General features: G+C 52.0%; 1 protein-coding gene across 1 annotated transcript in view; it reads right to left on the minus strand.

The window, feature by feature from the left end:
* The window catches only part of DNMBP (dynamin binding protein), an 82697-nt gene that overhangs the window by 35056 nt on the left and 21462 nt on the right, over positions 1 to 26179 (minus strand). The window contains exons 2-4 of the mRNA XM_077823394.1: positions 21162 to 21316; positions 17302 to 17424; positions 14892 to 16859 (exon numbers count right to left, since the gene is read on the minus strand). Coding sequence (XP_077679520.1) covers positions 14892 to 16859; positions 17302 to 17424; positions 21162 to 21306 — 2236 coding nt within the window. The 5' untranslated portion in view covers positions 21307 to 21316. The remainder of the gene's footprint in view (positions 1 to 14891; positions 16860 to 17301; positions 17425 to 21161; positions 21317 to 26179) is intronic.

The raw sequence follows: 26179 nt of genomic DNA on the forward strand, positions 1-26179 counted from the left end.
CACCTAGAGCAGGTGAGCAGACCCAGCTCTGCTGAGTTCAGTGGTTGCAGAAGGACAGAGCACGATAGGCTAGCCCTATGCTGTTCAGTGCCTCGTGCCTTGGAGCACAGTCAAAGCAACTGAGGAAGAGTCGGTGTCACTAACTCTTATGTGCAAAGGCCCTTAAGCGGTCATGTGGCCACATTCTGCAATAGCTGCACCTCATGAGTGGTTTCAGGGTGCCCCAAATAAAGTGCATTAATCATGCAGGCTAGGAGTCAAGAAGCCACTCCCAGATGAGCTCTCAAGCAGTGAACCTTATCAACCTGATTGTGGCAGATCTCATTGCAGAGGGCTGGAAGCAAACAAGCAGGATACTCCAAAAGTTTTCTGTCTCCTAGAAGCGATCTCTCTGATTCCCCAGACTTAGTTTCAGCCAGCTGCCTTGGGGCCCCCAGAATGAGTCTCAACTGAGGCACACATTTTTAGCAATTTAGGGTAATTAACCATTGGAACCAACCACCAAGGGAAGTGGTAGATTCTCCATCTCCTGATGTTTCAGATCCAGACCGGATGCCTTTCTGGAAGATATTGTAGTCAAACACAAATTATTGGGCTCAACACTGGGGTCACTGGATGAAATTTTTTGGTATTTGTTATATAGGAGGTTAGACTAGATGTTCTAGTTATCCCATACGGCATTCAATCTATGAATCTTTTAATCTAGGCTCCCCTCAGCATAAGGGCATCATATTAAGCAATTGGGCGGGGGCAGTTCCTCTTGCTTCAGCTCCAGAATAACTGCACATGGGAACCTGCTTTTATTTCTGGGCACCTCGTTACCAGAAAGATGCTGAGAAACTCAGCTCCCCAGACAAAGAGAGTCAGTTGGATACCATCACGATGCTGAGATAGGTTAGAGAGGTAGATGGACAGAGAGAGACAAACTGGAGGGAGACCCAAGAAGAGCAGCAACGATGATTGGGGGCAGAAGAAAGATGAGAACAGCTCAGTACTGTAAGCCACGTTCAGTCCTGGCTCAGCAGGTACAAATCCCCAACTCCCTCTGAAGGCAATGGGAGTTATACCCATAATTTGTGGGGTGAATCCAGCCCCATATTTCAATAAGGCCCAGGCAATTGATGAGCATGGAGGCAAATAATAGGCTGAAAATATCTGTTGTTTAAACACCAAGAAGGGAGGAGTTATTTCAGGTGATAGATACTAAGGGTATCGACTAAGAAGGAGGTGGTGAAAGAAAAGAGAGAAAACTTAGGCCAAGTGTCAGGCTAAACTCTCTGCCAGGGGATGGAGCTGGTTGGAGCACAGGGTCCCACAGGATGGGGTGGAAACCCCACCGCTAGGGACGAAACATCAGTAAACAGCACAGTACAGAACTGTACTCCAGCGGCTCTTGAGAGAGGGACTGGGTGGGACCCAAGAGGTGCCTTCCAGCTCTGGAATTTAAAAAATGTCATGTCCCAAGGACTAACTGGTGAGGTACTTGGCAGAGAAGGGCTCTGTTAAAGGGAGCTTTGGTCTGAGGCAGTAAATTCAACCACACAAACCAGAGTCCAGTGACTAAAGGACGGGACATAAACCAGAAGCGTCAGCTCAGTTCTTGGAGAGGTGCAGCCCTTGAGTCAGCAGCCAGGTATGGGGAGAAGGCATCAAGCCGTTTGCTCAGGGAGTGGTACACAATTTACTGTAGAATGTGTGACAACTTGACATGTGGCCAATGGGCTAATCTATTTTATGTAATGGTGCCAGAAACTCTAGGGTCTGCCAACCAAGGAACACTCCTTGTGTGAGTGTGCATGGATGAGTGGGAGAGCCAGAGCCAGTCAGGTAATAGATATAGTGTATTGGGACATTGTCACGTTGGATGGCTAAATTCCCCATTCAAGAAAGCCAGTGTCCTGATGGAAGGAGGCAGGGGTCAAACTAGAACAAAACAGCAGGGTAGTCTGCCTTGAGTGCAGGGACTGGACTAGACGACCTCTCGAGATCCCTTCCAGTCCTACGATTCTATGATTCTTCCAGGCTCCATCCACTCAAGATGCTAGAACGAGACACCACTCAGTGGACAGTGAAGATGTGCTCCAGGGGCAGGGATGCTTTACTAGAATCTGTGGGCTTGGCTGCCCTGCAGTGGGGTTTCATAGATTTATGGAGTCTAAGGGCAGAAGGAACCATTAGATCATCTAGTCTGATTTCCTATATATCACTGGCAATTCATGTTCACGCAGATACCCTTATATTCAGCCCAAATACTTTAATTAGATTAAAGCATTTCAGTCCTCAGGAGACTAAACTGTTATGTGGCCACAGGCGGAGACCAGGAAAGACCAAGGTAATACCAATGCCCAAGACACTTGAGAAGGCAGGGAACTGATTAGGTGAAGTATGCTCAGATGATCCTAGCAGACAATCCATGCACATGCTGCGGAGGAAGGTGAAAACCCCCAAGAACACTGCCAGTCTGACAGGGGTAAAAATTCTTTCCCAGCCCCAAATCTGGTGATCAGATTGACACTGAGCAGGTAACCAAGATAACACCAGCCAACCTCCTAAGACAAAGGATTCTCTGTACCAAGTCACACCACTGATCCACCCTATTTGGGTCCTGCCTCTGGCTGTGGCCCAACCTCTGGAGCTTCAGAGGTGGAGAGAACAGAGTGCATCAGGGAAAAAAACTTCTTCCTGATCCCTGCAGTTAACCAGTTAATGACATGAAGCATGGGATTTTAATATAGTTTATAATAATTATCATTATGGTCATTATTATAGCTTATAATGATTGTTATTAAACAATCACTTTGTAAGCCCTTAAAGACAATAAGGTGATAAGGAATAGCCAGCATGGATTTGTCAAGAACAAATCATGCCAAACCAACCTAATTTCCTTTTTTGACAGAGTTACTGGGCTAGGGGGAAGCAGTAGATGTGATATTTCTTGATTTGACAGTCCCACATGACATGCTCATAAGCAAACTAGGGAAACATGGTCTACATTGAATTACTATGAAGTGAGTGAACAATTGGTTAAAAGACCATACCCAGAGTAGTTATCAATGGTTCACTGTTCAACTGGGAGGGTGTATTTAGTGAGGTGATACGGGGTCAGTCTTGGGTCATGTACTATTCAACATTTTCATTAATGATATAGACAACAGAATGGAGAGTTTGCTTATAAAATCTGAAGGCGACACCAAACTGGGCAGGGTTGCAAGCACTCTGGAGGACAGGATTAAAATTGGAGGGTTTGACAAATTGGAGAATTGGTCTGAAATCAACAAGATGAAATTCAATAAGGACAAGCGTAAAGCACTTCACTGAAGAAGGAAAAATCAAATGCACAACCACAAAATGGGGAATAACTGGGCAGGTGGCAGTACTATTGAAAAGGATCTGGGGGTTAGAATGGATCAAAAATTGGTGTGGACAAACCGGACAGAATCCAGAGAGGAGCAACAAAAATGATAAAAGATTTAGAAAACCTGACCTATGAGGAAAGGGTAAAAAAAAACTGGGCATGTTTAGTTTTGATGAAAGAAGACTGAGGGGGAATGTGATAACAGTCTTCAAATATGTTAAGGGCAGTTATAAAGAGGACTGTGATAAATTATTCTCCAGGCCCACTGAAGGTAGGATGAGAAGTAATGGGCTTAATCTGCAGAAGTGTAGGACTGAAGGGACCTCAAGAGGTCATCTAGTCCAGTCCCCTGCACTCATGGCAGGACTCAGTATTATCTAGACCATCCCTGACAGATGTTTGTCTAACCTGCTCTTAAAAATCTCCAATGATGGAGATTCCACAACTTCCCTAGGCAATTTATTCCAGTGCTTAATCACCCTGACAGTTACGAAGTTTTTCCTAATGTCCAAACTAAACAACGCTTGCTTCAATTTAAGCTCATTACTTCTTCTCTCATCCTCAGAGGTTAACCAGAACAATTTATCTCCCTTCTCCTTGTAACAACCTTTTATGTACTTGAAAATTGTTATCACGTCCCCTATCAGTCTTCTCTTCTCCAGACTAAACAAACCCAATTTTTTCAATCTTCCCTCATAGGTCATTTTTTCTAGACCTTTAATCATTTTTGTTGCTCTTCTCTGAACTTTCTCCAATCTGTCCACATCTTTCCTGAAATGTGGCGCCCAGAACTGGACGCAATACTCCAGTTGGGGCCTAATCAGCACCACGTGTAGAGCAGAAGAATGACTTCTTGTGTCTTGCTTACAACACTCCTGCTAATACATCCCAGAATGATGTTGCTTTTTCTGCAACAACAACAAAAAATCAATTTTGGATGATATTGTGAAGCTGTTGCTATGGAAATTACCATACCACGAATGCCCCTATATGTCTCTCCACTGTGGCCTAGCAAGGTGGTGTCAGTCTTCCCCAGTACTTTACTTTTAACATCCAGTCAATAGTTATACTAAAGAGTAACTGCATTCTAGGGGAAACCCTGTTTTACCTGACCTCTCAAAGGGAAGAAGGAAAGGGGGGGAGTGGAAAGTTACCAAACAGAACCCAAGCCATGCACTGCAGCAGAAGAACCTGGATGACCCAAGCCCAAAGAATGGTCTTGAATGGTGAGGAAACTGAGGCAGGGAAATGTGTGTGGCACTTATTATTGTGTATGATTCTGTGTATTTATCACACTATTAAAGAGCAATAACTTGTTAAGAGTTCTGAGTAAAGTGTCTGTGTGCTATGCTACTCAACTACAATGGGCCACAGAGGGAGTTAAAATGCAACCCAAAAGGCTCACTCCTTCAATGGGATTCTGGAAAAGGGTGTGTTAAACTACTTGGGGTACCTTGTGGGTCAGCACTGATATTGGGAGATTAAGGCAGTTGAGCTGAGGGGCTCCATTTCCACGAAGGGGTCACAGACAGAGTCAGGGACTAGGACATATGCCAGGGAGGTCAAGGGAGGAAAGAGGGCTGCAGCCTGCTGAGACCCAGGGAAGCTTAAATACACTGGAGGATCCAGAAGCTTGGATTCTCCTCCTAGCAGTCTGGTTGGTGGCAGGCAGAGGGAGCCCAACCAGACTGGTGACTTCTCCCTAAATGGGGCAGTTGCTACTGCTTCAAGCTGTCTGTAAACTCAGGGAGGCAGAACTGAATCAGCTATATTCAGGCCATGTTCTGAATGTTTGCTTCACAACCATAAGGGCTACAGACTTTTTAATGAAAGCCAAGATTCTGGAACATAAGATGGCATCCTCAGAAAAAAGGACCAGTGTTGACTTGGAGCAGATTCAATTCAAGAGAGACAGGGACTGAGGGACAAATTCTCTTAGAAGCGACTCCCCTTCCAACAGAGGGAGAGAGCCCTGGGAGAGGACCCACAGCTGGGCAGGACAGACAGGCTGTAGTGTACAGGGTTCTGTAGTCAGGGGCCCAGGCAGCAGGGAGTGTAAAGACTGAGAGGCTGTCATGAGCTACAGATAGTCTACTAGAATAATTCATGACCCACCCTTTTGAGAACAGGGGAGCAGAAAAATCACCCCAAAAAGAGGAGAGTGGGACCCTCACCTGCTGATCCTGAAAAGGGGGAAGTTTGTAGGGAACTGTAGCCCATTGTAAGAAGCCCAGACAACACAGCGAGGGGCATGGTGTAAGCTAAGAGAAAAGAACAGAGAGGAAGGAGTTCAAGGCACCAACCTCCAACCAAGCAAGCCAGGCAGCTGCCGATGAGAAGCAAGGTACTTTGGAAGGATTTGGGGAAAGTGGGTAGGCTCTGAGGAGCTGGGGGGGCGGGGAGGGGTTGTTGGAATCTGATGGGGCTGGAGAGGCACTAGCAAAGCTGCATGTCCTGTAGTAGGTCCTGTAGTAGGGAGAAGTCCAGCAGTAAGTAAAACTGTCCCCACAGGGGCAGGATGGGGTGACAAGGTAATGGAATTTCAGCCAGAAGAGGGCAACAGAGTGAACACTGCTACAAAGACCTAAGCCAGGCTCCAGCCACATTCCTCCTCCCCGGGATGAACAGCATCACACACTATCTTGCAAACTAAGTCCCAGTTTGCTACCAGTACTCTAAAATACATCTCATGCCTTGGTATCTCTCAGCTGTTCCTGCTTCCCTGGACTTTGTTTACTCTAGGAAAACAATCAAAGGCCTAATTCACCCGCAGTGCAGGTATTAGTGTAGATGGGGTTTGGGCATTTTTACCACTCTCTTGTCTAACACTCAGCTCACATGAGCCTTACAGCCTGGCTGTCCAAGCCTGACACCTCCGTTTGAAATCAGAGTTTTCCTTCTCCTAGGTGAGTGCCTGCTCTCTTTCTAACCCTGGTGGGAGTAAATGCACACAGGCCCTCTCTGCACCTCAGCCTCAGCCGTAACTCCCACAGGTCAGCACTTTCCCAGCAGAGCCGCAGCAGGGCTGCTACCTCCAAGGGAGAAGCAGGGCTCCGATAGTTTCCCCAAGAGCAGTAGCCACATTAGATAAGCTATTACCAGCAGGACAGTGGGGTGGGAGGAGGTATTGTTTCATGATCTCTGTGTGTATATAAAGTCTGCTGCAGTTTCCACCGTATGCATCCGGTGAAGTGAGCTGTAGCTCACGAAAGCTCATGCTCAAATAAATTGGTTAGTCTCTAAGGTGCCACAAGGACTCCTTTTCATTCTCCAGAGCTTAGCCATGCTCTTGCTCTCCCCAGGCTCTAGGTTAGTTCTTTCCTCGGCTCCTCCCCATTTAGCATCAGTTGTGCTGCTGCCCTTTGAACACTCCTCCATTGTAATCTCCCTGCCTTCCCCGCCCTGGAGAAGCTGCGGGCACAAGAAGGTTCCATGCAAACGACAGAGCTCCAGGCAACTGTGAGCTCAGGAATGCAAACAACAGAGCCTGCTCTCCCAGCTGCCTCCAGAGAACAGACTCCACAGGACACAAGCCGGTAGCTTGCTGCAGCCTGCAGCCCTGACAGTTCCGACCAAGTTCCTACTCTTTCTGATGGCTGGAAAGGAGATCCTGACAGAAGATGTAACCATATGAACACTGATTCTCAAACACCCCTGCAGTTCCAACAGGGTGCTTCACTAATCAAGCGCAGTTCCCTGCATCCCCCAAGAGGGCAGCTCTAGCCCCAGCAGATGTGCCCCTCTTATGTCCTCCCTCCCATCCACCCCCACCCCCGCCCCCGCCCACGCGCGCGTGCACACACACTAACCTGCTCTCAGGCAGGAAACTAAACCCCAGCGAAGCTGTTGTGCCCAAATCAACAACAGATATCAAAGAACAGCAGGATAATCCATTCAGCAGCTATGCAGCCTGCACCCTCCAGCTGTGCATTTAAACCTCACAAACTATGCAGTCAGTACTTGGATGTCAGTACAGTCTCTAAGGTGCCACAAGTACTCCTTTTCTTTTTACTTGGATGGGATAGTCTAGGGGAAAGTTTAGGCGCTGCAGAATATGGAGTTGGTGGCTGCCATAAGCAAGGGGCATTCCTCCCTCTGATATCAGTGACCAGCTCACTACCAGGGACAGCTAGGCTGATAGGTGTCATCTTTTGAAATTCAAGACCACATCCCTGATCTCTCATGTTCATTAAAAATCCCTCCTCTTGGGGAAGTGTCAGAGGATCAGCCCTGGTGTCTTTGAACAGTGGAATTCTGAAAGGTGGTATTTGCCCTCCCTACATTTCCAAATGGATACAAAATCTTTCTTCCCTTCCTATCTCAAACTGCTGTATAGCATGATTGCTGTGAACTGCTGCTAAATAGCTCTCAGGTTCCACCCAGGGAGGGCTGCATGGCAGAGTTGGGGTGTGGTTCCTAGATACAGTTACTGAAGCAGGCTGGAAACCAGTAGGGTGAAGCACTACAGAAATGGAAGATTATCAGATTAAATACTCAGCAAGCCACAAGTCACTACCAGCTGAATGCAGCCAGGAGTCAGTCAAAGGTTAGAAGGGATGGACAAAGCAGGCTCATAGCTTGCGACCTACCAAAAAAATGAAAAGCAGAAATGTGGTCTAGCAATCTGTGCAGGGGGCTGGAAGCCAGGACTCCTGAGTTTTAATCCTAGTTCTAATCCTAGATGCAGCCGATGAAGTGAGCTGTAGCTCACGAAAGTTTATGCTCTAATAAATTTGTTAGTCTCTAAGGTGCCACGAGTCCTCCTGTTCTTTTTGCAAATACAGACTAACACGGCTGCTACTCTGAATCCTAGTTCTGAATCTGACCCAGTAACTCTGGGAAAAGTCCCTTCCTCCCCCTGCCTCCGGCAATGATTCTGACTCTCAGTGATGGTTATTTAACATTTGTAATGTGCTACTGAAAATGTAATTCACTCATCGGCTGTTCTCACTGTGCAATGTATTACTACAGCTCATGGCAGGGGGCTAGTCTCACTGGGAGCTCTGGTGTTGGGATGAGGAGGAGCACAAAAATCCCTTACACGCACAGTGTCCCAAGCTAATTCCCAACCAATTCTGTTTTGTACCTTGCTTTTCCTTCCTGGTCCGTACAAACTCGCAGTGCCTCAGGGCACTCGGGGCTGTCCGCCTGTAACAGCTGTTCCGCTGCCAGGACTCTGCACCACTTGCTCGCTCGGCCTCACGCTCCCAGGTCCGGCTCCAGTCTGAATGCTCCATATGTTTCCTTAAGTATCCATTTCCCAAACTCTCCAAATCCAGCTGCCTATGCTTTGTGGCCACTTCCTCTGGCTCCCCAAAGCCACTGTATTCCACATCCCAAGTCCTGGGCTCTCTGCTCCAGATTTCTGGCCCCAGATTAGACACCTCACAATTTTCACTGATTCCAGCCAGATTCCTACAATCCATAACACAGCTCTTGGGTTTCCTACAGGGCTCAAAGTCCTCGTTTAAATTCCTGAGGCCCATATTCGGGCCTTCCCACTTCCTGTAGCCCCCAGAGTCTACATCCCTGATATACTGTCTTTCTGTCTTCCTAGAATCTCTGTACCCATCTGCTCTCCTGTGGTCCGTATACTGAACACCTCCCTTTCTATAACCCCCATAGTCTTCATCCTCTTTATAGCAACTATCTGTCTTCCTATACTCCTCATCTGCTCTCCTATGGTCCATATACTTAGTATTATCTTTCCTGGAATCCTCATAGTCCCCATCTGCTCTCCTGTGATCCATATACCGAGTAACTCCCTTCTTATGATCTCCATAGTCTACATCCTCTCTATACTGTCTTTCTGCCTTCCTAGAATCTCTGTCCCCATCTGCTCTCCTGTGGTCCATATACTGAACACCTCCCTTTCTATAACCCCCATAGTCTTCATCCTCTTTATAGCAACTATCTGCTCTCCTACCGTCCGTATACTTAGTATCATCTTTCGTGTAATCCTCATAGTCCCCATCTGCTCTTCTGTGATCCATATACAGAATAACTCCCTTCTTATGATCTCCATAGTCTACATCCTCTCTATACCGTCTTTCTGTCTTCCTAGAATCTCTGTCCCCATCTGCTCTCCTGTGGTCCATATACGGAATCTCTCCCTTTCTATTACTCTCATAGTCTTCATCCTCTTTATATTGGCTATCTGTCTTCCTATAAACCTTATCTGCTCTCCTACGGTCCATATACTTGGTATAATCTTTCCTGTAATCCTCATAGTCCCCATCTGCTCTCCTGTGATCCATATACCGAGTAACTCCCTTCTTATAATCCCCATAGTCTTCATCATCCCTATACTGGTTTATTACCTTTCTGGAATCCCCGCAGTCACGCTCCACTCTCCTACGGTCCATATACTGGCTTTCTCCCTTCCTATAATCCCTGTAGTCCCCATCTACTCTCCCATGCTCCATATACTGGCTTTCTCCCTTCCTATAAGGCCCACATTCTCTGTCCAGTGACCAGGAGTCCACATACTGCCCTTCTCCTCTGTATTTGTCATTCCAGCCATGGTCTCTGCAGAGCTTGTCCAGCTCAGTGATGTTCCCTCTCTTCAGAATGCTGCAGTCCTCATATTCCCAGTTGAGGAGCCTGGGCTCCTGCTTTGGAACTTCGGCCCCGTTTCTTGCCCTGGGGTAAGTGCACATGTTTCTCTTGGCGTGCAGAGTGCCCAGCCCTGGTCAGCTCCAAGAGCCCAGGCCCAGCCTTACGGCCCGGCCTGCAACCACCTCTCTCCAGCGCTCCAGGACTCTTCCTGAGTAACTCCTGACGCTCCCTTCTGAAACTCTCTGCCTGAAATTCACTTGTGAGACTTTAACCTTCATACCCAATCAGCAGCCAGCTCCAGCCTCTCCCACCTGCTGCCCGAGGTAATTAGTAACCAGCCTTCTGTGAGCTGGGGCTGCGGATTGGATGGGCCTGCCCTGCCCAAACCGGCTTCTCTGCTTTGTTATGTTGAAGGCGGCAGCCAGCGACCTCTCCGCAGGGCCCTGCAGGCTGCTCAGAGGCAGGGAGGAGCTGGCACTGGGGTGTGAGGTAGCCTCATGCTGAGAACAGCACACACCCGCACCCCACCCTGCCCTCCTGCCGAAAAAGAGAAACAAGCAGGGCCAGAGGAAATCAAAGACCAATTAGCTCCTGTGGAGCCCTCCACAAATGAGGGTAGCAACCTCTCCCACATATTCCCCAGGGCTCTCCCTAGTTCTCCCCGGCCAAACTCCAGGGGGTTGCCCGAGGCTCCTCCTTAACTACCTCACCCACAGAGCAGAGTCATCAGCTGCCAGGACAGAGAGGAAGAGCAACCAGGCAGCACAAAGCTCTTCCTGCAGGGCTGACCGGGATTTCTGCTGTAACATGTCGTCCCCAGTCGTTATAGCACTGAACTGGGCAGCATCTAAGGCTACATCTACACTAGAGACCTTAGAGTAGCCCAGCTGCACCCCGTAAGGCCTCCCCTGTAGCCACCCTGTACCAAAGGCGGAGAGTTCTCCCGTCAACATAATTAAACCACCCCCCACGATAGCTATGGCGGCAGCTATGTTCGCAGGAGAGCGTCTCCCACCAAAATACCACGGTCCACACCAGCGCTTCTGTCAGTGTAACTTAGGTCACTCGGGAGGGTGTTTTCTCACACTGCTGAGTGACGTAAGCTATACCAACACAGGCCGTCAGTCACACACAGTGAGAGCTGCCCCGTTCTAGGCACAGTCTCTGCCCTCCTCCACGTTAATGACTGACATATTTTCTCCTGCTTTGGCTTCCCAAAGGGAACGTTTTGAACGAGGCTGGGCCCTTCTCCAGGATTCCTCCTGCCCTACCCTGGGAGGTGGCCAAAGCCTTGGGCGGCTTGGAGTAAGCTCTGCCCTGCTCACTCTGGTCTGCATCTAGCTCCAACTAATGCGGCATCGCAGGGGGTCATTCCTGCCATGGTGGGTGGCCCTTCACCTACAGGCTGGTCTATGAGGCAATGTGAGCCTCTCCAACTGAACAGAAGTAGCTACTGCTTGACATGTCATCCATCTTGAATTATTGCTCCTGAAGGACTATTGGCCTGCCGGGGGACAACAGGGTGTGCTAGGTGGGCCATGTTCATTCCTTCTCAACAGGTCCCACTAAGGCTATGCCTATACTAGAGACCTGTACCGGCTGCACGGCGGTAAGGTCTCCCTATGCAGATGGGAGAAAGCTCTCCTGCTGGCATAATTAAACCACCCCCAAAGACCAGCAGGAGTGCTCTCCCGCCGACATAGCGCTGTCTGCACCGGCGCTTCTGTCAGTAAAACTTATGTCACTCGGGGGGTGGGTTTTTCACCCCCCTGACCAACAAAAGTGCTGCTGTAGACATAGCCATAGGGTTCAGATGTTCCCTTACTGGCCTTGAGCAGCTGGGAGAGCCCTGGATCCAGGATGCAGGGACTTCCTTCTGTGCCTCCCACTGCAGGATAGACCCAGTTCTGACATGGCAGGTGCTGGTCATGGGGCCAGACAGGCTGCTTCAGATTCATCTGCAAACTTCAGTCCTGCATTGGATCTGGCAGAGTGGGCTGCAAAGCTATCTATCTTCCCCCTGAGAGTGGTATCTGCTGCCCGGCACTGTAGTATCTGAGTGCCTTCCACATCGAATTGACAGCAAAAGAAGAGACTCCAGTGGACTCCATGGAGTCTCTGGCTCTTCTCTCTTTACAGGGTGAAAACTCTGCCTCAGAGAGGGGTTTGGGTTGTTTTATTGTATTGTAAATATATTAATTTACTTCTATTTTTTAAGGCTGATTTGTTTCAAGGTTTTGTTTGTTCGAGGATGGCGGGGTGTTGGGTAAAAGGGGGTGTCCACGTTAATGAAAGCCCCAGTGTGATACACTTTCTCCGGCCCGTTCTACTCAGGGGTTGGGCTGCTCTTGTCAAGGCAGAGGAGCTGCAGCCACCAGCCTGGAGGTGATGAACATGTCAGCTGCCAGGGCCTGGTCTTCATTCAAGAAGAATGGACAGAATCAGCCTGCCAGGTGGAGATGGTTTTAATGACTACTGAGACAGGGTCAGTCTGGGTACTACAGTAACTACTGAGGAGAGGTGGAGGTGGTTAACAGCTCCTCAGAGCAATTGCTTATTTTGACTGGAATAACTTAGGTCTTTCCTAGACTTAGTTTAGCCCAGCCGCTCCTCAGGCACACTACAGTCTTCCTCTGGCCCTGCATTACCGGGGAGATGTTGGGGTCTGCTCTGGACACAAGGATCCATACGGCAGTTCTACTGGCATACTGCTGACACCACCACCTTTGGGAGTGGTTTCCAGAAGCCCGGAGGGACACAACGCAGCCAAATACCCAGAGAGAGGAGGAGCACGACAGCTGCACATCAGCACCGTGTGGGACCGGCTGGGAAGGAATGAACAAGGCCCACGCAGCGCAGTTCTGTTGCCCAGGCAGGACAGGTAGGCTGGTCAACAGTACTTCAGGAGCAATACTGCCAAGGCGGACAATAGGTCGAGTAGCAGCTGCTTCGGCATCTCATCTGTGTCCACTGTCAGGAGGTCATCGGTCCTCAGTGTGGCCAGCATGGCTCTGGTTCCATGGCCTGGCCTAGACCCAGCTGGGAGGGATATAGGGCTTCAGCAGAGGCAGGAGCTGTTGGAATCAGTTCCCTGCCACCACCTTGACAGTTGTGCCAGGATGGGGTGGTCAGTGCTGGGGCAGGTGTTTGTAAGGACATTGGCAAGAAGGGCTAGAATCCAAGGACCATGGGCCAGGGCACCTGCCAGAGGATTTCGGTAATTTCTGTGATCAGAAGGGCCAGGTGTTCCCTTGCTGACCTTGAGCACCTGGGAGAGGCCTGGGTCCAGGCTGCAGGGGCTCCCTTCTATGCCTCCCTCTGCAGGACAGACCCAGTTCTGACACGGCAGGTGCTGGTCATGGGTCCAGACAGGCTCTTCCAGGTTCATTTGAGCTTGAGCAATGTCCCTCATCCGGAGGGGGCTAACACTGTACTTCTGGAGAAGGATCTTCCAGTCTCAGTCACTGCCATGGCACAGGTTCAACCAGATCCCTCCCCTCTCCAGGGCAGTGGGGCTCTCACCTCGTCCTTGGGGAAACAGTGCCCTGGCCAAACGCATCCCCCAACAGGGAATATTCCCTCGGGTTCAGCATCACACCAAATCATCTCTCCCTCCCCAGTGCTTTGCAGTCTGTTATCCTCTCTCCCCCAACCGAGTTACATGGATTTATTTGCTTTGAATCAAGGCCCAATGTGCTCTGAACCAGACAAACCTAAATTCTGCAACTAGAACCCTGCATTCTGCAGCCCGGCAACAGGAGGTTTGTGGCAGCTTCGTTTAAAAGACAGAATAGAGATCTGTAATTAATTCAGTAAAGAATGCAGACCCCCCCGCAGCAGCAGCTCTCGCGCTATTTGTTCTGATAGTGGATCCAAACGAACGTATGCTGGGCCCATGGTTTGTGCTGCTAAGAGAGCTGGATTGTAGAAACACTAATGGGGGTGATGGGGCACCTGGAAGGAGAGAGAGGTGCTGTGTGGGAGTACCACACGGGTCAGATGTTTCTGTTAAAATGGTCAGTAGTGAAACAATGTTGATATTTAACTCACCATCTTTATGTTTCAGAGACAACACTCCACTGAGAGAAATTGGGAAGGTCTCCCCTCTTAGAGCAACTGTTACAGGTTCTTTGCAAACTCAGGCAGATATCATTGCACCAGTTACTCTCAGGTCACATGTTTAAGCTTTTCTTGACCATCGTAAGCATGGAAGAGTTATTTTTTCCAATGGAAGCTGAAATTCTGGACTCCACAGAATGGCAGGTGCATGGGACCCTGCTTTAGTCTTTCCCACTAACTCAGCTCAGCTTCACTGTTGTTCTCTACATACTCTGATTTGTCTGGCACGGAGAGGTCCAGAGCGGAACACAACTTCCCATGGCTCTGGAGCTCCATCTCAGGCAGGAGTCCTTCAGCAAGCCTAGTGCCAGAGCTGGCCAAAAGCTGCCACCTCTCTCTCCACAGGCACTGTCTGATCTGCTGTTTCCAGGGAGAGATCATCAGCCTCTAAGGCAACTCTGGGCCTGCTGCTTCCCCCACAGCAGACAAGGGGACAGAGGGTGGGATACAGGGACCATATTATTCCTGAGAGAGAGGGCACGGCAGGGTAGCACCAGCAACAGCCCTGACTGGTGATGCGGACGGGCAATGGAGGGGGAGAAGGACAGGAGGGAAACAGGGATGAGGAGTGTGAAGGGGGAGCAGTACAAGGGGAGGAGTGGACAGTGGAGAAGGTGAGTCTGAGGGACACAGGGAAGGATGACCGAAGGGGGTGTCAAAAGAGGGGGAGGAGATGGGGGAACAGGGAGAACTTAATTAATGAAAATTAGTATAAGAACAACTCTGACAAAAATAGACAAACTTCAGAACTCAGAAGGAAAGAGAAGGAACCAGTTGCCACAGCGGCCAGGACCCCTGTGACACAGAGAAAGGGCCAGTACCTCCCACACCCTGATTTCCAGGGCTGCTGCAGTCTCACCTCTCAGCTCCTGCAACTCTGCGTTGAGGCTTTTGATGTTGGAGTCACAGAAATCCAGGTTCTCCAGGGTCTCTGATCTCACCAGCTCATCCTGCTGCTGCTCTAGCATCGAGTTCAGCTCAGCTCGAGTCTTGCCATAAGCCTCCAGGTCTTGTTCCACCTCCCGGATCCTTGTCAGCAGAAAGGGGCACTGACGTGCAGCTGCCCCAACTGAATCCCCCTGGCCCGCCTCTGCCTTTGGCTCCTGCCTGGGCTGGCTCCTGTGCTGAAGCTGTGGAGAGGCCATGTTCCTCCTCTGCCTACTTGGAGGAGGGAGAGGGGCTGGCCGGGAGGGCCGCACTGAGAAGGAGGGAGAAACGGCTCGGGCTGGGGCATTGGGGCGGGGAGGTGGAGGCCTTAGGCCTTTCCTCCTCTCTGGCAGCCTCCAATGGGGGGCACACTCTGGGGAGCCACACACAATGTCCTTCTCTGAACTGTAGTCCAGGATGGAGAAGTGGCGGGAGACCTTCTTGTCCGACTCAGCTCCAGAGCTAGTCACGCTCTTCTCAAATTGTGCCAGCTGCTCTGTCAGCTTGGAGTCGAGGTCAGTGCAGCTGTCTCCATGCAGCATGGGCGAGGGCCGGTCTGTTCGGGCACCAGGCCATGTATCCAGGCCCTCATGGGCACCACTGAAGCTGGAAGAACGGGATTTAGATTTCTGCCTTTGATCTTCCACCCAGCTGGCCAGGTCCTGGAAAAGGGTGCTCCTCCGACCTTCTCCAGGCTCTGCTGCAGCCCAGCTACTAGGAGGAGGGAAGACTTGGCTCCTGCTACTGTGCAGGGGGGAGCATGGTGCCCATGGGGGCACACTGGGACTCTCTCCCTCCCTCTCTGGTGAAGCAGGGATGTCCAAGGGCCGTTGCAAGGCCCCAGGGCTCTGGCTGGGCTCCAATTCAACTGCTTGGCAACGGGGTCTGCTCTTCGGCTGGGGAGGGAGCTGAGGGGTAGGGAAAATGCCATTGATAGCCTTTGCAGAGTCAATGGGGAGGGAGCCCACTGTGTCCTCGGGAAGGGGTCCCTGGAGCTCTGTGCTGGGAGGGTGCCCTTCCAAGGATGCAGACTTGCACTGTCCAACCCCAACATCAGAAGGATCCTCTGACCTCATTGGTGTTTGGGACAAAGTTGTACTGGACTTCCCTTCAACATGGTGTGAGCCCCAGGCACTCAGGTCTTCCCCTTCTTCCCCTTGCCGGGGAAGGGCCCCAACGCAGGCACTTGCTGGGTCCTGATGGATGGCCATTCCACAGCTGCCCTCTTCCTGCAACATCCCAGTGCCCCTCTTTTCCCTGCAGGGAGCAGAGCCCTCCAACCTCACAAACCGGTGAGGAAAAATGCCACGTCTCCCCCTCAGCAAGCCCTCCAACCAGCCATCTTCCAGTGCCCCCACAATCTGGATTCTGTCTCCCACATCAAAATCCAGCTCCTGGGGCTCCAGCGCTTGGAACTGATAGAGTGCAATGCCATACGTGCCCAGTGGCTTCTCACTCCCTTCCTGCCCGCCCTCCTCCTGGGGGGGCATGTCTGCAACGCCATTAACACTGTAATGCTCGTAGGGCCCCGGCTCCTCTGGGCCACCTGTCACTCTCAAGGGACCCAGCAGCTCAACGAAACCCTCTGGGAAAATCCCGCTTCGACCTCCCAGTTCCCCTGTGAACCAACCAGGCTCAGGGATATCGACAATGGTGATCACATCCCCTTCCCTAAAGTCCAGCTCTTCCTCCAGCTGAGCAGAGAGGCTCATCAAGGCTCGGGCTTGGCCCAGTGAGTCAGCAGGCACCTTCAGGACAGTGCTCTGAGAGATCCGGCGGCCCCAGGGCGAGAGGCAAAGCTCCCGCACGCATGAGGATGGGAAGAAGCCCCTGGAGCCCCAGCAGCTTCTACCCTGGAGCCAACTGGAGGCTGGGGAGCCACTCAGGATCACCATGTCTCCTGGGGGGAGAATGAGAAACACAGGGTCAGGGACTCACCCCGATGGCAATTTCTGAGTCCTTCCCCACTCCCCTTCCAGGCCTGGTCACCTCCTTCGCCAGCCCAGCCATGCAGAGTGCAGTGGTGGGGCACCTGCGGCACATGTATATGGTATTGGCCCAGCCCCACAGAGACACCAGGGTTGGGGGGCCACCCCAGTGCAGCGCATGTGTATTGGGGGGCGGGGGCAGGACATGCAGAACTCAGGACACAGGGTACAAAGCTGGCCTGAGTCCCGCAGGTGCACAGGGGCAGGAGCACAAAGCAGCCTATGGACCTAGAATCCACAGCTGTTAGGAAACCCCTTCTCAGCTGCTCTAGGTTCCCTCTGTTTCCCAAGGCACATGAGTGACAGGACAGGGGAGCGGGAGGGCAGGAGCCAAAGGGAGGGAGCAGAGGTTACCTCTCTGCAGTGACAGGCTCCCTGGCTCCTGGGACGTGAAGTCATTGGTGCAGACAAACAGCTTCTCCCCCTGCTTCAAACTGGGAATATCCACTGCCTCCACAAAACTGCTGGGAAACTGCCCTAGAACGAGAAGCAGTTGTCAGCACATGGTCACCCCTTTCCCAGGGGCCCAGACTGTGTCCCCCATTCCCAACTCCTCTAAGATCCACCCCGCCCCCATCACCACCCAGCCTCCCCTGGGATCTACCTCACCTCCAGCCCCACCATCACTCAGACTCTTCCCTCCTCTGTGTGGGAAAGAGTCCCACCCATCCCCAGGATCCCCTCTGGCTGGCTCCATGGACCACAGGAATGACCATGGGTTTGGAAGTCAGGCGCTCTTGAGGATTTCTGAAAATGTTGTTCTTTATTAGTTTTTAAAGAAAAATACAGTACCCTCCACCCTGCATGCCCAACAGACCAACCAATACCCCAGGGCAATGAGCAGCCCATCTGAATTACTGTGATCTCACTGGTTTCAGAGTAACAGCCATGTTAGTCTGTATTTGCAAAAAGAAAAGGAGGACTTGTGGCACCTTAGAGACTAACCAATTTATTTGAGCATAAGCTTTCGTGAGCTACAGCTCACTTCATCTGATGCATACTGTGATCTCACTGTCACCAACACCCAGACAGGGAAAGCAAACATATAACCTTTAGCCTCCATCTTCTGTCTTATGACAGGGAAGCCCCATGTCAGGATCAGGATGTACTGGTTATAAAAAGAGGCCCCAATCCTGCAATCGGACCTGCCCCCTGGGGTGCTGCACACACAGATCAGATGGCAAGACTCAGGCTGGAAGCTACAAAGCGCTATGGTCATGAAAAACGCGTCACGGACAGTGAAATCTGGTCGTTCGTGTGCTCTCACCCGATACCATACAGATTTCATGGGGTAGGCCAGCGTTTCTCAAACTGGGGATCCTGACCCAAATGGGAGTTGCAGGGGTTGCCAGGTTATTTTAGGGGATCATGGGATTGCCACCCTTACTTCTGTGCTGCCTTCAGCTCCCCGCCCGCAGCAGCACAGAAGCATGGCAACACCATACCATGTCACCCTCACTCTGCGCTGCTGCCTTCAGAGCTGGGCAGCCAGGAAGCGGCGGCTGCTGACCGAGGCCCAGCTCTGAAGGCAGCAGCGCAGAATACGATACCCGGCCACCCTGACTTCTGCGCTGCTGCTGGTGGCGGCCCTGCCCTCAGAGCTGGGTTCCCGACCAGCAGCTGCCACTCTCCAGCTGCCTGGCTCTGAGGCACTGCAGAAGAAAGGGTGGCAATACTGCAACCCCCTCTACAATAACCTTGCAACCCCCTCACAACTCCTTTTTGGGTCAGAACCCCTACAATTACGACACCGTGAAATTTCAGATTTAAACAGCTGAAATTATGAAATTTACAATTTTAAAAACCCTATGAACAAGCAATTGACCAAAGTGGCCCGTGAATTTGGTAGGGCCCTACATATATTGGACCGATAGTTTGCAATTCCGTAGGACAAGTTCGCAGCATCTCCCCAGTGTTGAGCCAGGTACTCAGATACTACGGTGAGATATGGCTCAGATACCGACAGGCTGATTACCATGATGAGGGAAACCGCCCTGTGCAGATGTTCTGGTAACCAGTAAAGTTGGGCTTACATATTTTTTTCTGGAAGAATCACAGGGATAATGAGCTGGATGCTCTCTTGACGCCCTGACATCGTTCTTCCCAATTCAGTGTAATTCAGTGTGTCACTATCCTTAATCTGCAGTGCCAGTGGCCTAATATGCACCCGAGTTCTAGTCCAGGCTCTGCTGCTGACTTCCTAGACCAAGTCTGTTCCCTGCTCTCTGCCTGGGTCTCCCTCCCCATTGATGGAAATAATAATCCTGCTCTGTCTTACACCAAATTGTGAGGCTTCATTAATTAATTTCCATACCGTGTTAAGTATTATTATGGGTAGGTTGCAGCCTCTCCATTCTAAAGGTCTATTTTAGGCCCCCTATAACTTTTGGTTTGGAAAATTAGTTTGAAAATAGCCAGATATCCTCAGAGAGAAAGCAGGAAATTCAAATGGTTTTTCAGTTACAAGTCATTAAGAATTAGCCTGATTGACTTTTGTCTGTTTCTTCATCTTTGAGCTCGCAGGACACACCTGGTTACTGCCCCTTCACACTCTCCACAGCCATATCTCCTTAAGAATGCGGGCCCAGGGGAAAAAATATTGTGATTAAGTAGCTGTGGTGACTTTCCTTGTAGATGGTTTGGGGCCAATGATGTCAGCAGAGGCAGGAGCAGGCTGGCTGTGTGCGCGTGCATGTGCTCACATACTGCCCTCTGTTGGCCACCTGAGGCCTAGAGAGAAGAAAAGGGCTCTTCTGCAGATTCGAGTTAATGTCGACCTTTGTTTTTTAGCCCAAGTGGCAGAGGTCTGCATGTTTGGAGCTACTGCTCTGTTACAAAGGAGGCGAAGTAGCCTCTCAGAAGGCTGCAATTCCAGTCCTATTCTAAGGTTGATTTGAGCCCACTTTGTAACTAGACGAGAACAATCATCACATTTTGAGGTGATCTGGTTCCCATCTGACTGAGAGCTTGAATGCTCTCTCAATATTGTTATTACACCGAGAAAGAGCCGTTGAGATTACAAAAGTTTTAAATGGCCCTTTATGGGAATTTTGGAGCTTCCAATTTTTCTTTATGTCCTTTCAGGAGCCCAATGAAATCACACTCCATCCTGATCCAGACAGGTCCGGATACTGGCCCATGGGAGGGGGAGTTTTCAGGAGCAGAAATAGGTGGATGTTGAAGAGACTGTCATGGAGAGGCAGAAGGGCCCAGCGGGCAGGGCACTGGACCAGAGCTCTGGAGACTCGGGGTCTGTTTCTAGTTCTGCCACTGACCCACAGGTCACTTCCCCTCTCTGTGCCTTTGTTTCCCTCCCACCCTTTCATGGCCTTGTCCAGTAGGCCTGTAAGGGCAGGGACTGTCTCTCTCACTATGTGTTGTACAGCACCTAGCTCCCACCTGCTGAGGATTTATCTGCACTCAGCGCTACTGAAAAACAAACAAAAACAAGAACAAGGACTGTTTAAGACTCAACATGAAGCTGACGGGAAAACATTTTGAGCATCAGATACAGCCCAAGTGAGAGAAGACTCCAGGATCTGGTCAAACAGCTCTGGCCCCCGCATTCGCCATCAGAATGGCCCTTGGCCAAGGGGGAATGCACCCAGATGGGGTAACTGACCTACCCCAAAGTTACCTAGGACAGTGGGTCTCAACCATTTTTCACCTGCGGACTCCCAAAAATTTTGAATGGAGGCGTGGACCCCTTTGGAAATCTATGGTCTTTACCTACAGTTGAATTCTGTTCAGTTTTCAGTCTGGCTTTCATGGACCCCTTCAGACCAGCAGTCCCCAAATGTTTTTGTCCATGTCCCCCCTTACCTGTTCCGCGCCCTCCCCAAAACCACGATCAGGAACTGGGGCCAGGAGCAGGGCTGTGGCTGTGGCCGGGAGCCCGGAAGCAGGCCTGGGCTCGGGAATTGCAGCCAGAAGTGGGCCCATGGTTGGGGCCAGGAGCCAGGGACCACAGCTGGACTTGCAGCTGTGGCTGGGAGGAGAGCGGGGCTGGGTGGTGCGTCCTCCCCCTTCCCCATTGGGGCTGGCCTGGGCCCTGCCGCTCTCCCCACAAAATGTTCCTCCATGCCCCCTAGGAGGTGTTCCCCATAGTTTGGGGACCACAGCCTTAGACATAGTCCACAGACCACAGGTGAGAACCACTGACCCTAGGAAACCTCCATCTCTGTGGATCCTGCTCAGCACCTTTTAGCTCTTACCTCTGATCCCCTCCTTCTTCCCAAGGAGCCAGAACTCGTCCACCACCCGCAGCACCTCTATGATGTCCCCCACAAACAGGGGCAGCTCTTCAGAGACGCTGGGGCAGAAATCAAAGACAGCTCGCACCACGGATCCAGCCTCCATTGCTCAGGATCTGCAGGACAGGACACAGACAGACTCAGTCCCTCAGGCTGAAATTCATGGCAATGAGCATAGAGTCGCCAGAGAGACAGACAGAGCAATGAGGGTGGTGTAAACCCTCCCCGAGGAAAACGGGCTAATGACCGCATGGGGTCCCCATGCCTGCACTCACTCATCCCACAGGGATCAGAGCTCACTGCAAGGGGGAGCTGAAACCCTGCAGCAAGGATGGCTCGCAGTGCTTTAGCTGTCCTGTCCCGTAGCTCTGGACCCTGGTGCCAGAGAGCGCACTTGGGCTGAGCTCAGGGGGAGATAATGGGGAAGAAGCAGCGAGAGATGCTGGAAATTAATTCCCGTCAGAAAGGAAATAAGAGGCGGGAGAGGAAGCTCACCGCTTCCCTGACACACCGGACTGGGCACGCTGCCTGCGGGACCTGCAGGCAGATAAACAGCAGCAGCAACATGGCGTTGCCTCTGACAGTCATACAGAAGAGGTACAGGGCGCCGCAACACCCACCCACCCACTGCAGAGCCACGGGGGGCTCCGCAACACCCACCCACCCACGCAGCGCCAGAGCCACGGGGGGGGTCATTGCAACACCCACCCGCGCAGTGCCAGAGCCACGGGGGGCTCCGCAACACCCACCCACCCACGCAGCGCCAGAGCCACGGGGGGGGGGTCATTGCAACACCCACCCGCGCAGCACCAGAGCCACGGGGGGCTCCGCAACACCCACCCACCCACTGCAGAGCCATGGGGGGGTCATTGCAACGCCCACCTGCGCAGCGCCAGAGCCATGGGGGGCTCCGCAACGCCCACCCACCCACTGCAGAGCCATGGGGGGTCATTGCAACGCCCACCTGCGCAGCGCCAGAGCCATGGGGGGGTCCGCAACACCCACCCACCCACTGCAGAGCCACGGGGGGGGTCATTGCAACACCCACCCGCGCAGCGCCAGAGCCACGGGGGGCTCCGCAACACCCACCCACCCACTGCAGAGCCACGGGGGGGTCATTGCAACGCCCACCTGCGCAGCGCCAGAGCCACGGGGGGCTCCGCAACGCCCACCCACCCACTGCAGAGCCATGGGGGGGGTCATTGCAACGCCCACCTGCGCAGCGCCAGAGCCACGGGGGGCTCCGCAACGCCCACCCACCCACTGCAAAGCCATGGGGGGGGTCATTGCAACGCCCACCTGCGCAGCGCCAGAGCCACGGGGGGCTCCGCAACGCCCACCCACCCACTGCAGAGCCATGGGGGGGGTCATTGCAACGCCCACCCGCGCAGCGCGAGAGCCACGGGGGAGAGGAAGGTCACTGCAACACCCACCTGTGTGCACTGCCAGAGCCACGGGGGGCACGGGGCACCACCAACCCCCTATCAGAGTTACAGAGGGGGGCAGAGGGCACTACCACTCATTTCCCCAGTAAGAGCTGGGGCATGGATTTCCCTCCCCATTCCAGTCCACCCAATCACTCTCCCCAATCACAATACCTTCAAGGAACCAACAGGAAAATGTCGCCCTGTCGTTCCCCCTGTGTGCCCTTCGTGGCCTGGCCTGGCATAGTCCCCTGACACGTACTATACACGGTGATCTCTGGGCAGACGTGGCTGGGACTGGGTCCTGTACAGAGTGGGACACGCCAGTAACGATGAAAGCTCCCACGGCCTGTAGCGGCAGTTATTCTCCATGCGGCTCCACAGTGCCCCTTGTAGGAAGGGTGCCAGCACAAACAGGCTGAGATGGCCCCCAAACTGCCTGCTCCCAGCGGCTGGGGTTGGTACCGGGGAGGGAGCAGCGAGACCCCAGCTTGCGTTCTGGAGACTGGTGCTGAAACGGCCACATACACAATGCAAACATGGGCCAGGCCCCGAGCCCTCCTTGCAGAAACATGCCTGGGAACACACCCAGTGAGGCGGGCACATGCACACACTGCACCAGTTCCCCTTGCTTGCAACGGGCCGCACAACTCAGGGGTGCTGCTGGAAATGACTCTGCAAGCTGAGACCCCCCCGTCTGACTCAGCTCCATTTTGCATCCAACAGTCTTCTCTAAAGGCATCTGTAACGCGCCCAAGCCCAAGGGATGAACCTGCAGCTTGAGCAGAGCATTCCTCTCATCCCAGCCTATGGCCGTTGAGCCCTCAGGAGAGGAACTGGAAGGGATCCTCTGACTTGGGGACCAGAAAGGAGCTCTCAGTGACTATGCCTCAGAGAGCAGTGGGGCCGAGATCAGCCTCGGCTCCCCACATTGCCCCAGGTCTGCAACTCAGAGAGCAGTGGGCCACGGACCAGCCAGCAGCTCCCTCACACCACACCGGGGCTGCACCTCAGAGAGCAACAGGGCCCCAACCCCGAGCCAGCAGCTTCCCCCACCGCCCCAAGGCTGCACCTCAGAGAGCAGCTGGGCCCGGATCAGCCAGCAGTTCCCCACACATACCCCAGGGTTGCACCTCAGAGAGCAGGAGGGCCCAGACCAGCCAGAGGCTCCCCCCAGAGCCCCAGGTCTGCAGCAGTGCCTTTGGATGCAGAGGAGAACCCAGCCATGGCAACACTTTCTGCTGACGGGGCTGCTTTATTTATCAAGTGCAAATCACCTCACAGGAACAATGCAGAGTTTGTGTTCTGCCAGAACGCTGCCTTGGCATGTCTCTCCTCATCCCAGGCTCTCCCATACAGCCAGCACACAGGAAAAGACACGCACCACCCAGCAAAGGGCCTCGGCAGCTCTCACAGCTGGCAGGGGCCGCACAGAACGGGGACAGGTTCATAGACACACCGAGCCAGAATGCAGGAAACCTGAGCACTGGAGAGTTTTCGGTCTCTCCCTTCAAAGAGAATTTTCAAAAAAGGAGCCTGCTTAGTGCGTCCAAAAGGCCAAGTGTGCCCAGGAGACACGCCCAACACGTGGCCCCAAGGAGCACAAACCCTAATGTGCATCCGAACGAGAATCAAACTACGTGGGTGGGCTGCAGGGGAAACCCAAGAGTGAGAGCGGGCAGGAAATTAAACAGATGCTTCCAGGAATGTCATACAGCAGCATCGACAACAACAGAGAGTAACGCCAGCCTCTGTCTAGAGGGCAGTAAGAGCATACAGGGTGACTACAGTTTCCAGCATGCATCATCCTGCTTTCTCCCATGCTGCTCCTCAAACAGAGGACAAGCTCCCTGCAGACATCCACAAAGCCACATCCCGTCCTCCAAATTGCCTCTTAACATTCAGCTCTGCCACAGCGCCTGCATAACACTCAACAATGAGCAAGTGTGCTGTGATGGCTCCTTATCACACTAACCAGAATCAGTCACCTTTGATGGCTTGTCTGGCTGTTGTACTGACCTGCCGTCTCATCTTATCCTTCCCATATACACTCTTTGGGGCAGAGGCTCTCTCTTCATTATATGTTTGTACAGCGCTCACAGCACAGTGGAACAAGGTCTAGTAGGCATGCTTCAATACAAATAATATACAACACATAAAATGGAAGGCAATTTTATACCAGAAAGAAATCAGGGGACCTGAGGAAATGCAGGGACACGTACCAGACACAAGTTCGGGGCTGCAGGGACAGACTGATGCAGAACGAACAACAAAGCTATGTGCTACTCATCTACATCCTGATTGGGGGAGGGAGGAGAGACATGATAACTATCTGTAAGCACGAAGGAGGATGAAGAATTATTTAGGGTGGTTCATGATGGGATAACTGGAGCCCGTTTAAATAGAAGAATGTGTAAATGTGTTCAACAGATGTGTCACATGGATGCAGCTAAAGGGTATTACTAAGGACATGATTCTGTCATGGAGGTAATGGATTCCGTGACGTCTTCCGGGGCAGGGCTGGAGCAGCAGTCAGCCCCGGGGCTGCTGAAGCAGCGGCCAAAGGGCTGAAGTGGTTGGGTCAGCCCCCCTGGGGCTGGAGCAGCTGCAGGAGGTCAACCCCTTGCAGCGCTCTGACTGTTAGTCTCCTCCCACCCCAGGGTATTTTTAGTGAAAGTCAGGGACAGGCCATGGGCTCCATGAATGTGTGTTTATTGCCTGTGACCTCTCCCTGACTTTTAGTAAAAATACCTGTGACAGAATCTTTACCTTAAAGCGGGGGGACCAAACTACAGCCCGCGGGCTGGATCCAGCCTGGCAGGGCTTTCAATCCTGAACATCCACTGAATGCATCTCCACTGAATGCATCCGATGAAGTGAGCTGTAGCTCACGAAAGCCCTTATGCTCAAATAAATTTGTTAGTCTCTAAGGTGCCACAAGTACTCCTTTTCTTTTTGCGAATACAGACGAACAGGGCTGTTACTCTGAAACCTTCCAAACTCAATTACTTAGGAGACAAGAGGTCTTTGTTAAGGATTCAACACCCCCATCCCTTCAACTAAGGGCTAAGAAGGTTCCCAAGGCACATCTCTGGGTCATCCAAAGCATCCTGCAACATAGGTTGTGGAAGTCTGGATTTGTCATTACTAGGAGTGGCAAGTCAAATAATTTGACCAATCAAATAATGTCAATTGACGACCTATTACTTGACCAGGGTCAAATACCGTCAAATATTCCAGCAAGAATGTCCTGATGTTGGCAGCAGCCTACTTGTTTGATTGCATGATGGTGCCACCCCTTTTTTAAGAGCTTCACTTCACTTTGTTTTGCATTTTTCTGAGTTAAAATAACTCAGGCTGTGTCTGCACCAGCACTTTTGTCAGTAAAACTTATGACGCTCATGGGTGTGAAAAAACACCCCAGAGCGACCTAAGTTACGCCGTCAGAAGGGCCAGCGTGGACAGCGCTATGTCAGCAGGAGACGCTCTGTGCTGACAGGAGAGAGCTCTCCTGTCGACGTAATTAAATCACTCCCAACGAGCAGCGGGAGCGAT

The sequence above is a fragment of the Eretmochelys imbricata genome, chromosome 7, assembly GCF_965152235.1.
Source record: "Eretmochelys imbricata isolate rEreImb1 chromosome 7, rEreImb1.hap1, whole genome shotgun sequence".
NCBI lineage: Eukaryota > Metazoa > Chordata > Testudines > Cheloniidae > Eretmochelys > Eretmochelys imbricata.